General features: G+C 39.1%; 1 protein-coding gene across 12 annotated transcripts in view; it reads right to left on the minus strand.

Annotated features, from left to right (window-relative positions):
* CACNA2D3 (calcium voltage-gated channel auxiliary subunit alpha2delta 3) overlaps positions 1 to 18,959 on the minus strand; it is a 740,859-nt gene that overhangs the window by 422,205 nt on the left and 299,695 nt on the right. For all 12 annotated transcript variants that reach the window (XR_010589061.1, XR_010589062.1, XR_010589060.1 and 9 more), the window contains exon 5: positions 4,011 to 4,173. Coding sequence is in view for 9 of the 12 variants with exons in the window: in XM_065551026.1 (XP_065407098.1) it covers positions 4,011 to 4,173 (163 nt within the window). In the remaining 3 variants the exon portion in view is untranslated. The remainder of the gene's footprint in view (positions 1 to 4,010; positions 4,174 to 18,959) is intronic.

Genomic DNA, 18,959 nt, shown 5'->3' on the forward strand with positions numbered 1-18,959 from the left:
GGCCTCTGGTAAATTTGTTTTGTACCACTACAGTAGCACAAATGGGCCTTGAAGCAATAATTAAGTAGCAGCTGAGGATCCCCCAGTTAGCTACCTGCTTCCCACCAACTGGCAAAGCAGGTGTACTGGGGAGGATGCAGGGCCAGAGCACAATGCACTCCAACAATCCTGGCCAGAGGAGCTGCTCCATGGGAGTCACTATCAGCTCATGCAAGTTACAGTAACCCTGAAGCTGCTCTAACTGACCGTTTGGTTCCGGGAAGTCTTCAAGGATGGGGGAAGGAGAGATTGAGGGTGGAGAGGTGTCAAAAAGCCACCTATGCACCATTTCCCAAGGTGGCTTAGCACTGCTCTGACACACCGAAGTATCTGACTATTAGTGTTTCTAAAATACACAAGGGATGATTCTGATCTCACACTGGTTTTACGTAATTTATTCATTGTTTAAAATGGCACCTTATCTTGAGTCTTACGAAATCGTCTATCAATTCTTATATAATGACAGTTCAACTTCTATGCTTTTTAAACTGCTTGAAAAAGCAAAACATTATTGTAATCAGATACTTCCCAGCACCATTTCCTCAAACTTTTGCATTTTAAATAACCTCAGTACACCTGCAAGTGTTCCCAAACATTTAACTTTGCACTCAGAAACAGAACACGGGTCTCTTGGTGAACCAGCTGAGCGCTGGAAGAGTGTTGTGTGTTTTAACATATAAATAAGCACACTAACATCCCACTTTGCTTCAGAACTCCTTCAGTTATATTCATTATAGGAATTCAGAAACATCTGTCTGTTCACTACAGCCCCATACTTGTACTGGCTTCACATTCTAAAGATCAATAGCTTTGCATTACAGTGGTGAAGATTCATATCTTGTTAATTAATGTACTCTGTTGGTAAGACTAGTACACAGGAGACACAGGGAAAGAGAGACAGCTACCATCCAAGACCACACTTGGTAATGGCATACTAATAATCAGACCAACCCTCACACCAATACAAAATTTAGGATCAGAAAGTTATACCAGAAAGAGAATATAGTTATGCACAACTCCTATTATTTAGTAAGTGATTCCCCTGTTGCATATTTAAATGTACCTTTACAGTATGGATAGGTGCTCTTCACTCAGTCAAACAGCTTGTATATAAACTTACTTATATATATTTCCATGCTGGGCTGGGTTGTCTGTTTTTTTTAAAGCTGGTTGAGTGTTTTTCCTTAACCATTTTGCATATTAGCTTTTAGATTGTGAGCTCCTCACGAATGTAATGTGTCTTACCTATGGTCTGTGAAGTGCTGTATAAATGTAGAGTGCTATATATGAGCAGTCTGTAATATCTGAATAAGTGATAAGTTCTGCTGTGCTTATCGGCCTTCTGCCACTTGTGCCCACCCAACCAGACACTGATGGGAGCACTGCCCAATATCTCTGATGGTATCTAGGAATTCACAATCTGTACTAATATCAGTGGCATTCAGTATTGGCAACTCTTCTGGTTTTATCACAAAACTCCTGATATTTGCTGTCTTGCTTTAAGTCCCAAGTCTGGGATTCATGGAATTACATGAAATCTCATTGTTTTCCATCCCAAGTAAATTTCTAGCCCTCATGGTTGCAGACAAAAGCTTGAAAATGTGAATTCTAAGGGTATGTCTATACTGCAGTTAGACGCCCGGGCTGGCCCGGCCAGCTGACTCAGGCTTCCGGAGCTCGGGCTATGGGACTGTTTAATTGTGGTGTAGACATTCAGGCTCAGGCTGGAGCCCAGGCTCTAGGGCCCTGCAAGGTGGGAGGGTCCCAGAGCTTAGACTGCACACAAGCCCGAACGTCTACACCACAATTAAACAGCCCCTTGGCCCGAGCTCTATTGCAGTGTAGAAATACCATTTAGGCACAAACAACAGAGGTCAAATATTTTAAAATGTCCCCAAAATTTATTATTTTTAAAAGTCTTATGATTTTTAAGCCAATCTCATTATTATTGGGGCTTGACTCATGATTTCAAACACTCTGGTTGGCAGTACTGTGTGGTTTTGCCAATCCCCTATGAATCCAAAAAAATGAGACATAAGACACAGCCGACCAAAGGACATTCTCTGTTATGCAGGTGCTTTGCTGGCAATCCATAACTATCCAGGCCCTATGCCTTAAGCCAATGGTTTGATTAAGCTATCGAGCACCATACCACTGTAATGGATAAACACGAGTATGGTGTGCCAAAAAGCCTAAGTATATGGATCACCTCTCTTTGCTGCGGGAATGTCAACGTGAACATCCAAGCTAGGTCTGTGTGTCTGTTTTAGGAAAATATCAGCAATAATCCAGATTTCAGCAGTTGGAAAAAATTTGAAAGATAAAAATGTTTCTGCAGCTGTACAAAGTGATTATTTTGGCTGGTTTGAATTAGGCAAAGTGGAGACAGGAATCATCATCATGGAGTTCCCTCATATATCTCTATAGGCAGATCCTGTATGAGTGGCCAAAACATGAGTTGACAGCCCAGTTGACTTAGACTTGAATGTGTAGTTCATTAGAGTCTGAAAAGTAGTTCTCTACAGAAAAGTACTGCATAATATTGAATAGGAAGAAGGTTCTCACATTTTAATAAAATCCCCATCACCTCAATTGCTCAGCCACTTAACTTCTCCCTACAAATATGACTAATTTAGCATTTCTAAATCCCTTTGCAACCATCACAATAATATTTCCTTTTTGATTTTCTTTTAATGAGGATTCAATATGAATATAGAAAGTCTGGAATGAGCTCATTTAGAGATAGGCACAATTAGAAAAATATTAGCACTTTTTAAAAGTGCAACAGAAATTACTTGATAGTTTTCAAAGCTTTTTCTAAATCTCTTTAAAATATTCCACTTCAATCATCTCACAAACCTTTAAATATTCTCTGTAAAGCTTTGTTATTTTGTGATCCAAAATTTAAACATTTCTCTACAATTTCTGAGTTCTCAGGCTTCTCTGTAGTGTGAATCACATCTTAGAAGAAAGGTTGCCTCATGAATCACTTCTCCTCTCAGTCCAAATTGTTTGGACTATCTCCCTTTTCATTTGCGATTACACAACATCCCTGCGTCAATTACCGCAATTGCTGACATGGAATTGTAGCATTTGGAAAGTATTGAATGCATTTTTAGCTGTCTTTTAACACAGTTTAAATGAGAAGCCAGCATCACGTGACCAGGCAGCTCTCCCTGGATCACTGACAACGGCTCCAAAGACCACAGTTTGTAAACTTGTATGCTATAACTTAATACATTTCATCATTGGATTGGCCCAAAAAATTAAATTGATTGTTGTTCTATAATTGCAATAAGCAGACATAGAGACTGAATTCTGATGACTGGACAACAAGAAATTCCAAAGGGAAAATGAAAACGAGCTGTTATGAGTTAGTTCGTGCTCCCTATATTCAGGCTCAAACCACTTGGAGTTTGTTAGATCAGACATTTGTTAGGCATATACATTATGCACTACATGTCAAGTATACCACTCAGTATCAAGTGTGATAACTTATTAAAATTAACTTGCTGTACATGTCACCTAAGAGACAGCAGCAGCTGTAGTTATAAACAGCTGAGAGTTTTCCTACCTGCATGATGGTTTTACTCTCTGTCATGTTAAAAGGTGCACTTAGGCTCATGGCAAATAGAGAGCCTAACTAATGAATGACAGTTTAAGGCCTGTTCAACTGATCTGGAAACGATGGAAAACAATTTGCCCTAAATAAGTTTTCCTCTGATACAATATGTGCTGCAAAATACATATGCAAAGTGTTGACTATTTTAGGTCACCATACATGTTGTCATAGAAGAAAAGAAATAATGCCGTAAGAATTACAGCTCTGAAGATAACCTCATCTGAAGATTGAGAGAAACTAATCTTAACAAAATACAGAATTAGTTTATAAAATATAGTCATTTATTAACAACATGTTGCCACACATCTTTAACTTGTGGAATGCTGAGAGAAAGAAGATATTAGCTAACCTTTGTTGTACATATTGGTTGGTACTTGGACATCACTCAGGCTGATGTTCACAGGCAAATTATTGAAGTGGTCATTTGGCACTAGAATGAACTCCTTCCCCAGTTCCAAAAAGTTTCCTTCTTCATCTCGTTCATTTATGAGAACAGCATTGAAGTATTCATACTGCAACAGAAATTCACATTCAGTTATTACACCCTCTGAACAATTTTCTTACATTTTAATCCATTCATCCACCTATGTAATATTTATTAGCATATGTTTTTTGTCTAAAGCAGAAGAACATGATATAAAAAGCTACACATTTTTAGGAGCTAAAAGACTCATTTTAAGAAACTAGTACGTGTGCACTTCTTTCTGAAAACAATTTGATATCTGTGACTGCACATCCCTCTTAAAGCTAAATGGTAATGGCAGTCCAACCCCACTGTACACAATAGAAGTACTATTTTAACACAAAGTTTTCTCAATCCAAACCATTTGTTGCACAATTATGTACTGGCAAAAGTCTCTCTTCTTAGCTTAATATTTTCCATTAATTCGAGAACTGCTATTAGTGATGAACTTATGGCTTGATGAGCTGAAAGCATTCTGACTTCACAAAGTATGTTAAGATAAATTTGCTAAAACTGATGATAGCAGAATTTTATAGCATTTTTCTCCTAGGTTTTTATATTACTTCAACCATAATTTGGATTCACTGGCATCTCTTAAAGAAAAGGAGTTATCTATTTCATGCTGAACATTACAAATACATATTACAAAAGGTTTCATACAATCCAGCTTCAACTTTGACAGTAATTTAAATCTAGATTTGACTTTTTTCTGGAGAAAGAAATCATCATCTGTATGTGTAAAGACTCCTAAATGGTATTTGGCTTCTTCTGGAAAGAGCATAGCAAGATAAGCAAAAGCAATTTAGATAAAAGTATTGATTGGGGGGTGCATGAGAGTGTGGGTGTGTACATGAGAGAGAAAAAAAGAAAGAGAGAGAGACCTAGCTCAAAAACAGGGATTCTAGCAAACTCTGGAGGCAACGAGCAGCAGTACATAACCCCTTTTTAATCTTTCAACCTTTGAAAACAAATATTTTTTTTCAAATGTTTACTAACTGTAAAAGATCCAAGCCCATGACGAAGCCCATGAAGTTGAATACCAGTCATTCTTATAACTAAGTACATGATCATAAATAATAATAGGACAGGTAGAGACTAGACACATAATCCTGTGGAAATTAACTTTATAGGATTTCTTCTTTATATTTATTAGGGCAAAATATAGCTACTGAGCATAGAAATAGATAAATGATACACAATGGGTACCTGAAAGCTTTAAATGCTTTGAAAGATGTCATTTTTCAATTTTACGTGCAACTAGTTTTATTGAGCTAATGCAAACAACTAATACCTTGTAGTTCATGTATTTCCACTGAAACATTCATCAGCTTACAATCAACGTGACTGAGGCAGAATCCTATACAGCACAGTCACTCTCTCAGCTGTTATTGTCCTGGCTATGCAGGAAGAAAGACAGAGTGCAAGAAATGCGGTTTAATTAGGCCACAACTTTATCTCATCTGGGAACTACCCAGCATTAAATCATATAGTGCAGGTCATCAGTCTTTCCTTAATCCTTTCCACCTATCTGAGAGGGCTGCCATTGGCTCTCCCCACTCACAACCTGTTGCTGGGTCCCCAGCACCCACCCCTTGTATGAGGATTAAGGGAGCTGAGGAAAGGGGTTTTTCTCCCCACTGTACCAGACATTAGGAGCCTCAATCCATCTTTCCTCAGCTTCTTTAGGGGATGCCTCCCCTTAAGTCCACCTCAGTCTCCAGTTAATTAGGGAACCAGACCCCTGTTGAACAATTACCTGCCAAGTTCCAACATCATGAATTTTACAACCTATCTTACCCACTGTCTACCTGGGCTACTGAGAGGAAAGCGGAAACACACACCCCGCACAGGCCAATCCAGTGGTGAGGAAAAATTCCTTCCCAGCCTGGAAAAGGTGACTAGCATGATGCCAAACAGCAAGGCCAAAAACCTGGTCCCTTACTCTAATCTTGAGGGGGGAGCTATTCCGCAGGGTGCAGAACGCCAACCTGGACAAGGGGGAGGGCTTATAAAACCTCCTTAGGGAGTGGAAGTCCACAAGTTTATGTTGTGCCAATATGCCAAAGAGCCCGCACCTCAGGCCCACAAGGAGGCAGAGAAGGGATTAAACAAGGGAGGAGCACTCCTTAAAGTCACTGAAAGTTCTCTTTCCTTTGCTGGCCCACACACAGCACCTTTCCACCACTGAGGCTGCAGGAGACCAGGGGGCACATTAGTACTTTTTACATTACAGTACTAAATATTAATGCATCTAATCATATGATGGCAAGTTGTGCGTGCCTTGGATTTCACGGTCATTGACAATGGAACTTTTCTGCTTTTTTAAACAGATTTTCTTAAACATGTAAATCAAAATTCAACCACAATATATTTAAATATTACAACTTTTACGAGAAAGGTGCAATGCCTTCCTTCCCTGAATTTCTGCTCTTGCTAATTATGGTGCAATTCCATTGACTTCATTGATAAAACTAACAGCAGAATTTGGTTTATCCTGTTTACATACTAAGTTCTTGAAACAGAAACATATAAATGGTATGGAAACGGTCAAGTACACACAGTATGTGAAGAAATTGGTCAGATTGCAATTTGGCCAAGAAAAGCATGCGAGTCACGAACAAAAGCACACTGCTGGCATACTTTGCTTTCCTTCATCAATTTGGTTATTCTTTCCCAAATGCATTAATCAGCAGACATCCTCCTTTACTATATTCTGTTGAAAGGAAAAGTAATTTACAATTGTAAATGTTAAATTGCCAGGCTAGTTGGGTATTAAAATTTGTTAGACTCGAAATAAAATACACTACTACTTTTGCAATTAAATGGTTTTTGTTTGTTTTATTAATTGACTTTTTAGGCCTGAGTCTATGGTTCATGTTTTACAATTGCGGAGATGTTTTTGGAATAATCCGATTATGTAAACTATACAAGTAAAACCAAATTGAAACGTATGTTCATCCATCAATTATTCTAAAGGCATTAAAGTCCGTAACTAATACCAAAAAACATTAGATTTTATTAAAGTCTCCCCTAAACTTTTTTGTGTCATGTTGAATGAACAAAAATAATTTGTTTGTTTCTTAAAAATCATGCCACAGAGAACAAATATCAGGTAACCTGAAATGGTTAGCATTGAGGTTAGGAAGAGATTAGCATCTAGGCAGTAATGTATAGTGGTTTCTTCTGTGCACATTTGCTACTGCTTCCCAGGAAAATATTGCATGTGACAGCTGAAAGGTGGTAGGAGGAAAATTAAAAATAAAAATTGGATTAAAAATAGTAAGGTAAATCCATCTGGCACTCTGACACTACATTTGAGATAATGCCCTAGGGAAAGGGAATAAACTCTTATTTGCTGACAACACAGATACTCTAGCTGCTAAGCTCTAAGAGAAAATGACTTCAGTTTAATCTTGTCAACCTCTGATGTAACCTTAACAAGGTGAGCTCCCACAGTGCACAATATGACACGCCAAAAACATATTAGCCTGGTAAACAGGAAAATGATTATTTGGGTTAGGAGTACTGTGAGACTGATTGTGATATGACCAAACAGTGAGATTATTCTAACCTTGTGCGTAAAGAGACATGCACAGTGAGTGACAGACCAAAGCAAAATCATTACAAGGAAATCCATTCACATCATTTATTACAGAGATATTACTTAAGACCTGTACAAGAATATTAATATTCTTGTGCATTTGTGTCTGCTCTTGTGTAAACAAATTATATTTTACACGTTCACTATTATACATCGCCACCACCTTTGCAATAGGCAGGTTTCTGAAAACTCTAACAATCATTTTTTATGCCCACTCACTCTATAATGAGCAAACACTTAGCACCGGAAAATCCACAGCAACTTGAGAGAACTAGAAATTTAAAGAGAAATCTCTGCTTTCATTTTTTTTTTAAATATTTTCCTTGTTAAGAAAACCTTCCAAGCCATGAGCCAATGCAAACTGATTAGTAGAACAATCAGAGGAACAAGCAGCTGAACTACGTTACTTCAGCAAGAGTAGAGAAGGGCCAAAAGATCCTTCATGAGCCATGCACATTTATTATAAAATGAGTCCACTGAGTTTGGAGTGCATTTCAAAGAATAATATCACTAACAGTCCCAAAATCTTTAGGTTGGGTCTGTACACAGTGGGTGCAACAGTGGTAAAAAGGAACCTGTTATGTTTGGGGGGGTGGGGTGGCAAGCCACTACAAACTGATTGCAGGTTAATTCAATATGCAGACACTGATTCTGACAGGAAAGTTTCAACTGTAATTTGCTTTGTTTTAAAGCCTGTTTAAAGACAAATGTTTGTGACAAATTTCTACCACAGTAGCTGATGTGTGTTGAATGATCTCTCTGGACAGCTGCCGTGACCAACCATAAACTGCCAGGAGACTGGATTCTTGCAAAGGGTATAGTAGAAAAACATCCTGGGAAAAATGCAAGGCTTGGGGGATGTTAAAGCCACCAGAAAAGGATTTTTTTTCCCTACCAGAGAGAAGGACTGACCCAAGACCATGGGGAAACTTTTGGTCTACAAGCCTCAATTTAGCAAGGTAATTAGACATGTGCCCTATTTAAGCATATGAGTAGTTCCATCGACTTCAGTAGGAACCTTGCTGAATCCAGACGCTAGTGAGTGAGTTAGGCTATAAAAAAGTGCTCTAAAAAGTGGTTTGCAGTACTATTAGCTCTCTACAAGAACTACTGCAAATGAATGCAATTATTTTGACATGAAGGCTATTCTTTTGACTGCTTACTTTTTTTCAGACTAAACAGAAAGCTTGTGATGCTTTAAGTGGTTTAGCATAAAAGTATTAGATAAATATTTTTGAAAACAATATTTACTTTTTGAAATATAAATATTTCCTTTTTATTTAAAAAGGAAAAATATTGTATTAAATTTTGACCCAGTTTTCACGTACATTCCAAGTACTCCCCTTTAAGTTGTAATAATAAACACAATTCGGTTGGCTGCTTTAAAATAAAATTGTGAAATCACATTATTGCAGAACAATATGAATGAAAGAAAGAATAACTTTGTTTCTTGTTAAATTAAAGTGACAGGTCTTCTGAAGGTACATCAAGTGGTTTTCCGAGTAAGTACAGGAAAAATACACACGCGGGTTATCAGGACTGTGAAAACCTAAATATAACATGTAGGGGGAAAAATTACAGTAGTGATTCCAGTTAGTTACAGGAGACAGAGATGTATTAGTATTGCAAGTATGTAATTATTACCATCATTTTCATTACCATGTAGTTGTTGCATGACTGCAGAGACACTATAATATTGGGCATATAAAATTGTTTTACCAATATACTTGAAATGGAGTATGCATTATTCCTGAAGGATACCCTGTAAGCAGATTTCAGAGTGGTAGCCGTGTTAGTCTGTATCAGCAAAAACAATGAGGAGTCCTTGTGGCACTTTAGAGACTAACAAATTTATTTGGGCATAAGCTTTTGTGGGCTAAAACCCACTTCATCAGATGCATGGTGTGAAAAATACAGTAAGCAGTATATATACTGTTGAAAACACTGGTCTACAATTTTTGAGAAGTCGTCTGCTTCAGAGATAAAATGTGCTATTTATTATGTATTTTGATGTGCTGAATTCAAATATGACAATTAAAACAACGGATTGTCTACTGTTTCTAAGATATTTAAGTTTTTACATTTTATGTCTATGTATATTGTGTAGATAGTAGAGTTTTAATCATAAATTGTAAACCTAGGTCTTTCCATGTGTTTATGGTTGCTTTACATGATAATATTTCACTTGTCCTGTTTATGTTACACTTTAAAAATAAGCAAAAGGGTTATATAAATAAAATGTACTATGAAACAAAAGGCAAAAAACTATTATGTACATAGTTTAGTCCTATTCAGTGTCTACTTGGCACTTCTTGGCTTGTCTCTTGTATTCCCAACTGGAAGCACCATGCAGAAGTAACAATTGCTGGTATGATCTGTTGGCTCTCTCCAAATCATTGGCACTGCAAAAGGCATAGATTTCCTTTTCCTGTTCAACCACTAGCGAAGATTTGTTGCACAAGTGTTGCAGCATATGTGTGGGGCTTACCTCTTGTCCTGATCTCCAATTTTGCAGCCAAAATAAAGGTGATAGGCTTTCTTAACCATAGTGGTTATACTGCGCTTTTGTGATGCAAAAGTCACTTCCCCACAAACATAGCAGAAGTTATCTGCACTGTTCACACAAGCACGAGGCATCTCTGCTCACTTTGGCTAAACAGAAATGTGTCCCTTTGCAAAAATCAAACACTGACAAATAAGAGAGCACGACACTGTATGATTTCTAGAGCTGATATAGGGTAATTTGTTCAGCAGAGTGATGTAAGCTTCATTATGATTGCCTCATCCATGACTTCTAGGAATAACATGATGCAATTCATATCATGTATGACGCAATACCAGCTTCAGTTTGCATCATTCATTGTTTTGCCTAAAAAGCAAGTACTGTCCAAACCCAGTCATAGATTTATTCATAGATCCAGTCAAAGATGTATTTTAGTCATTTCTGGTTTAAACTGAGATCCCTTCCCTTTATAACTCACTTATCCTCCGCCATTCCCAAGTCAAGGGTCGTATATACTGACCCAATAGCATATCTTGAAAACAAGAGCCAATCAACAATTTTAAGCATCATTTTCATTCTCAGTGATCCAGAGTTAGTAAAGTTTGACTACATTTATTTCAGAAGCATTTTGGCTGTAGAGCAGTGGAATAGGCACTTCCACCTTAATTGAATTGGCCTCGTTAGCACTGACCCTCCACTTGGTAAGGTAACTCCCAACTTTTCATATATATACTGCTTACAGGTCTGTCGCATCTTCCGCGCATTTAACATGCGCGATTTCAGCTTTACGCAGTTGGGGGGGGGGAAGTGTGGGCGATTCCACCAGCGTGAGATGCGAATCTGCTGTTTCCACTAAAATATTTTTTGGGGTGGACTTGACAGCAACAGCATGTCTTTAGGCCTGTGATAAGGTTCTCCCCTATAATAGCCCTGGAGGGTTGGCAAAAAACAAACAAACAAACAAAAACAGTTTATATAGTGTGTCTGCCCTGGAGTGAGCGTGAGATGGGAGAAGCGAATCTGCTGTTCCCACTACAGTACTTCTGTTCCCACTACAATACTCAGTCCCCCTGTGCCTCTCCTACTGCGCGCATCTCGGCGCGCTGAGTGAGATTCTACTGTGCCTGTACTGTTTAAAGATACAGTACGTATTTTTCATACTGTATAACATGGCCCCTAAACGCAAGGCGCCTACTTCATCTGGTGCTCAACCGAAGAAACAGCGATCTGTTCCAACGCTGGAGGAAAAAATGGCTGTGTTGGACTTATTGAGAGACGGTATATCCATCACGAACATGGCGCGTAAATACGGCCGCAACGAATCTAGCACCCGTGCCATCAAGATTCGAGAGAGAGAAATTCGTCAAGCCATGGCATCAAGTGCTCCAGTAACTGCTAAGGTGACGAGCCAAGTGCGTGATAAGACTTTTGTGAAGACTGAAAAGACATTAAACTTATGGCTGGAAGACATGAACCGTAAACTTGTGCCTATCAATGGCAACATGTTGCGAGAAAAGGTTCTTAGCATCTATGCGCTGTTCAAACCTCCTGCCAAAGAGGGATAGCCTTCTGATAAGAAGGAATTCAAAGCCAGCCAAGGTTGGCTTAACAGTTTTAGGAACTGCTTCAACCTCAAAAATGTGCAGACTACTGGTGAAGCTGCATCTGCCAATGAGGAGGCAGCAAAAGCCTACCCCGAACAATTAAAGAAAATCATAGACGAAAGGGGCTATCTTCCAGAGCAAGTTTTTAATGCTGATGAGACTGGTCTCTTCTGGAAAAAAATGCCCACCCGCACTTACATTTCAAAATCAGAAAGACAAGCCCCTGGCTTCAAAGCAGCTAAAGACCGTGTGACTGTGTTGCTTTGTGGCAATGCGGCTGGGCATTTAATAAAGCCAGGTTTGCTCTACAGGGCTGCAAATCCCCGTGCCCTAAAAGGCAAGAACAAAAATCTCCTGCCTGTGTTCTGGCAATCAAATAAAAAGGCTTGGGTGACGGCGGCATTATTTCTGGATTGGTTCCACAAGTGTTTCATTCTGGAGGTCAAGCAGTACCTTGAAGAGAAAGGACTCTGTTGCTGATCATAGACAATGCTCCTGGCCACCCTGCGGCACTCCGGTTTGTGCATAACTACGTTGAAGTCATCTTTCTCCCCCCACCAATACCACCTCCATCCTCCAACCTCTTGACCAAGGCGTCATTAGCTGTTTCAAGGCCATGTACACAAGGCTTACATTCTCATGGATCCTTACTGCTATGGATGCTGATCCCAGTGTTAATGTGATGGAGTGTTGGAAGTCTTTCAACATTGCTGATTGCATCACTTATATTAAATAGGCAATGGATGCAATCAAACCTGAAACTGTCCATGCATGTTGGCAAAACCTATGGGAAGACTGTGTGAATGATTTTAAGGGTTTCCCGACCATTGACAAAGAGGTGCAACTCATTGTTCAGGTGGCCAGGCAAGTGGATGGTGATGGCTTGGTCGACATCCTCGAGGAAGAAATTGAGGAATTAATCGAGGGCCATAGAGAAACATTGACTAACGAAGAGTTAGAGGAACTGATAAAATTGTCTACAGAAGACGAAGATGATGACGAACAGGAAGAGCCAGCAAGTTGGAATCTTCATAAATTTTCTGAATTTCCAAGCAGCGAAACATTTGAATGATTTAATTTCTGAATATGATCCTTCTATGGAACGAAGCCTCAAAATCACACGTAGTATTACGGATTATTTGAGACCGTACCAAGAAATGTTTGAGGAGCTCAAGAGACAACAGCGACAGTTGCCAATCACCATGTTTTTAAAGAAAAAACAACCAGCAGCGGCAGAGCCCACACAATCAACTTTGCATGCTGAACCAGAGCCAACCACTTCGTCTACGACTCACTCACCGTCACCCAAGCCTGGCCCATCGTCTCCTGGATCGACATCAAGCCCTGATGACTCAATGATAGTGTTGTCAGGGGAAGAGGAAGACTAATCGTTGGAGTGTGTACAGTACAAGACTAGCAAGAATATCCAGGATGACTGGTGACTCTTCAGGGTCACTGTACTGCACTGTACTGTTTTCATTTTTTATTCTTTCATTCTTCTGTCTCTCTGTTATGTTATTAAAAATACTTTAAAATTATATTTTGCATATGTCATTTTTATTATATACTGTACTGTACATTGCTGTATACAATACATAGCACTGTACAGGGTTGAATACACAAAATTGTACTTTATAGGTGATTTAAGAGATTTTCAAGGGTCATTTTGACTATACGCGGTTTTCGCTTTACGCACTGACCGCAGAACATAACCCCAGCGTAAGATGAGACAGACCTGTACTGTATTTATCACACCATGCATCCGATGAAGTGGGTTTTAGCCAAAAGCTTATGCCCAAATAAATTTGTTGGTCTCTAAAGTGCCACAAGGACTCCTTGTTGTTTTTCCTGTAAGCAGAATGAGCCTAAATGACTGATCAGCCTAAAAATATATTTGGCTTCTCTAATAAGGGAGTAATTGAAGGAATGAAGTCACCATGAACATATTGTTAGGTCAGTTAATAACAGTGTGCAAGAGAGGATATCTGGCAAGAGGTAGATTGCAAGGAGAAAACACAGCAAAATGCTGAGAGGTATATATCCAACAAGTACTTACACATATCTGAACACACATAGTGCTTCCAAAGCAACACACTATTTCAGATCCATTCAAAAATATCTGTTCTTTGGTTAGTGGCATTCTTACATACATACACAGAGTGACTGCAACAAATCAATTAATATTGTTATGCTGCCTACAGAATAATATTTGATAAGGTGATTATACATATTGCTTTGCCTTCTCTTGAGAAGGAAGAGTACAGTTGCAACGGAAAGTGTCTAGCACTAAGTAAGAATGATAGAAGATACAATGTGCTCTTAATCCATATGATTAGGACAGCCATCTGACATCTTTATTGCACTCATTGGTAGCTGGCCAAGGCAAAGTCTTTCCATTCCCGCCTTACACTTTGTACCCAGTGTCCTTTCTGTGTTGCCAAAGATTTTCCAAAACATGACATAAATGTCACAGATGATCAGCCAACTATCTCCAGGTTACATAATGATACACTCAGCACTATGTTTATTTCTTACCATTGTACATCATCATCATGAAGTAGTGGAAAATTTTATGGTCATTTGCATTTTTCCCCAGTGTACTGCTAGTAACAGACTATTTTTGAGGTTGCATTTGTGGCTCCAGCAGAGAAGTAAGGGATACATAGAAAAATACAACATTTTCATAGCTTTACAATACATTTAGACTCTGATCCTTGAAAATAAATTGCCTGCACTTCCCCCCACACACATTTCCAGGAAGCTCGTCAAAAGAATTTATGTATTCAAGATATCTCCAAAAATCCAAATGCTAAAAAGTTGGGTAATTATTAACCTAATCTCAAAGATAATTTATTAGGAATACTTACTGTAAATTGATTGTGTGTGTTTATTATATATATATATGAAGTTACAGTGGATAGCCACATAAATCTATACTGTTCACGCCTTATGAGAATCACAAAATGGTCAATATAGATAAGATGAATCCAAAAAAAGAATCCATGTCATCATCTAAGGAGGTGTTAGCATTCTTAACATAATATACAACAACAATTACACTAAAAAATATAAAACATTTCTTCCAAGGTCACAATAACCCTCGCTGGAGGCTTCTAAGAGATGCTAAAGAAGTGAAAGCTAATGTTATTCATGTTGAGCCTCAACCAGACCATCAGAGAGAGAATTAAGAAACAGTGAAAGAAAAGCAGATTTTTTTTTATTGCTCTTTATGCCTATTCTCTCTCCTGTCAGGAGCGCCACCAGCTTTTTTGCTGCCCTACGCGGCAGAAGGACCCGCCCCCGAAATGCCGCCCCCGACAGAGGCGGCGGAAGGTCCTGCCCCTGACATACTGCCGACGACCGGGGCAGCCGAAGATCCGGTCGCCGCCCCCCACTAGCAGGTGACAGGAGAGAGAAAAGGCATAAAGAGCAATTAAAAAAAAAAAAAACCAAGCAAAGGAGCTCCACAAAAATCTGTTGCCATGGCTGAGTTTAGGGAAAAAAAGAAAATCTGGGTGAACTTCTCCAGAACCTGAGGCACCAAAGTTATTGACCAGCAGAGCTCAGAGATGTTTTCCCGCCCCTTACGAGTGAATGAATTGCTTGGAACTCTCTCTTATAGTCTGCTGGAAACTGCCCCTTTACAGACTACACTATTAACGTTATCCTCTCTTGTATTCCTGTGATGGCAAAGGGACAGATGTCTGAGAGAATACAAGCCTCAAAGGCTCTAAGGAGACTTCTAACAGTTGTTCAGTATTGAGCAGTTATTACTGTCAGGTCCTTAACCACATTATTAGAGGCCTTAAACTCAAGTACTTAGCCCCACAGTTAGAAAACAAGTTTGGGAAATCACAGAAGTTGATCGCCTAATTCAACAAAACTATTTAGAATTTTAAGAGCTTTTAAAATTGAGATTAGATCTCTTTTACTGGAATATACAGCCTTTACCCCTTCTGTTTGTTCTCTGAGAGTTTTTAGAAGCTCTAGTGTAGTGCTGCCCACTGCAAGTTTCATTAGTTTTTTGAGATATAGGCTTCATCTCAAGGAACCATCCCTACAACTTGATGCTACCGAGGACTGAAATGTCACTCTCAATCTGATTTTCTCTCAACTCTAAGCCAGCATAACCATGTTACCAGGATCCCTGCAACCGTATTGGATATGGTCTGCCTTACAGTCAGACATGAAATTACATTTCGCTTTTCTAGATTATCCATTGCTTGCTGGTGTAATTACCTCATTACAAATCTATTTCAATAGGATAAATAAATAATCATTTATTCTAGTACATCAATTATAGCAAGGGAATTGATAATACCTGCCTAGCTCTCGGAGGTGTTGTAAGGATTAACTGATTCATGTCCTAAAGCATGGGCTCCAGCCTGAACCCGAACGTCTACATTGCAATTAAACAGCCCCAGCCTGAACCCGAACGTCTACATTGCAATTAAACAGCCCCTTAGCCCAAGACCTGCAAGCTCAAGTCAGCTGGCCCGGGCCAGCTGCGGGTGTTTAATTGCAGAGTAGACATAGACAGTCAATTGGACTTAGGCTACGTCTTCACTACCCGCCTGAATCTGAGGGTAGAAATCGATCTCTCAGGGATCGAATTATCGCGCAGGTAGAAGTAAGCGCCGTCGATGGGGGAGCCGCGGAGGTCGATTTGCCGCCGTCCTCACAGCGGAATAAGTCGGCTTGGATACGTTAGGGTATCAGTTGTAAGCTCCTAAATGCCTAGCCCCTTTTGAAAATGGGACTTAGGTGGTCTAGAAAATGTCATTCTTACTGCCTACACTAAATGCAGTACAGAAACATTAACAGAAGAGGGTTTTTTTTTTTTTAATAAACATGAGAACTTTATCGGCCTTTATTTAAACCAAATGTTTTGGAGAATCTGCCACAAGCCTATAACTTTTCACTTAAAAAGAACCCTTCTGCAAAAGCAAGAAAACAAATATTTACACTTAGTGCTTCTATAGCACCTTCCATTTGAGGATCTCAAAGCATTCTGCAAACGCTATTGATATAAGCTTCATATTACCCCCGTGAAATAGGAAACCGTGTTCTTCATTTTACAGATAAGAGAAACAAAGGCACAATGTTGTAAAGCAAGTCTAAGGTAGAACCCAGATCCTCTGACTCCATACTGAACCACATTTTTCCTCAAGAGACTATGGATATTATTTTCACAGCGTAAGAAAAGAACCACTGTACCATATTTCACTGTCACATTAAAATGAATATCCTATTAGCATGGAGTAGATCAGAAAACATGTGCACAATGTTTATTACACAAAATTCACAGGGTCTGAGAACTTGTGCCAAGTTTCAAGAATATCTAGATGCAGTTGGGAGCAAACTTAGGCCAATTATTACTTGATGGAAACCATGTGAAATGCAGAGTTTTCATGGATTTGGCTTAAAAATAAAGTGAAATTCAATGAGTTTTCATTTGAACCCAAATGTCTAAGCAAAAAGACCCTCGTACAAAGAGATGCAAACACTCAAAGTGAACCAAAGAAAAGGGAATTCATAACCCCCTGAAAAAATACCACATTCCACGCAGCTTTATTCTGCACCCACATCACCAAAAAGATTCTCCTGAAACTAATCCCAACATCTCTTCTTTTTTTTTAAAACTACATGCATAGAATATGAAATGTCCAGACAGACATGAGTTCCACACATATGCACTGAACAGTTACTCTTCATTTTTAAAAATCTGAATGTTTGTAGCTGATTTAATAAAAAAAAAGACTTTGCAGGGATGTTAATTCACAATAAACTGCACGAAAAAGGAGCAACAATGTCAACCTCTAGGGCCTGAATCCTGCAAAGATTTTATATGTGCTTAACTCTATGCACTGTGAGTACTCCCACTGAAGTCAATAGGGTTACTCCCAGCTCATAAGGTTATGCATATGCGTAAGGCTTTGCAGGACTGCGGCCCAAATCTCTGCTTTTCATGTGTAAAAGCTGCATCAAGTACCATTTAAAGCATACTCATTAATACACTCTTACTCTCGTACTCTGAGAAGTCTCAGCATTTTCCAGCTTTAGTTTCATGTTCCTGTTTTAATATTAATTATGGGTAAACTTTTCAAAAAGCATCTAAGTGACTTAGGACCCTAAGTCTTAGTCTACAATAGCAAAAATAATCACACCCCTTAGCAGACATAGCTATGCTGGCAAAACCCCTGGCACAGACACAACTATGGTGACAGAAGAGGGCTTCATCAGATTAGCTAATGTCATTAAGGGAAGTGGTGTAACTATGTTGGTGGAAGAATGCCTGTCAACTTACAATGAGCCTCCAACTAGGGGGCTCTGCTGGGATAGCTATGCTGGCAAAGGTTCTGTGGTGTGGACAAGCCTTGAAAAATGAATGGGACTTAGGGCCCTAAGTCACTTAGATGTTTTTGAAAATTTTAACCATTTAGCCTAACCTTCCACAAAAGGAGACCCGTGGGATCTCTTGACTTTCACTGACTACTGGGTTGGATGGGTTGTGAATCACAGGATTTGGGACACCACCTTGCACAAATCCAAAATCAATGGGACCTGCGCCGGGAATGACCTTTTACATTTTCGGTAACCCTCTTTGAAGATGCACAAAACTCATTATTTAACACTACTCCATCTCAATTTACATTACCAGCCAGAATTATAAACCTGTTTCTCCTCCCTTGAATCTGCTGTCAGTTTCATCTTAGAAACCGAGGAAGCAGTCAGTGTCAGCAGCTTCTACAGAGGTGGGAAAAAAGCAGAGCTGCAGAAAAATCAATGTAATATTATTTCTTAAACGTCTCTTCATCTTTTCCTTGGATAACAGATACTAACCTGCAAGATAGGTTACAAAGAAGCTATGGTTTAGAAATCTGTTTTACAATAATAAAAGAAGATTTTGAAGTGGGTAAGTTGAAATTTTTTAAAATTAAATCACTGTGGCACTGCACAGGTATTCGCCTGTACATAGAAAATAGCAGTACAGGGGCTTAAGGTTATAAAAGGCAGATAATGCAGGATTTAATGTCAAGGTGCCCTGTGGCATATTGTCACTACTTGTCCCTGTTTCATCCATCTCAACATTTGAATGAGACAAGACTTTTTGAATAAAAGCCATA

Source organism: Chrysemys picta, chromosome 7 (assembly GCF_011386835.1).
Source record: "Chrysemys picta bellii isolate R12L10 chromosome 7, ASM1138683v2, whole genome shotgun sequence".
NCBI lineage: Eukaryota > Metazoa > Chordata > Testudines > Emydidae > Chrysemys > Chrysemys picta.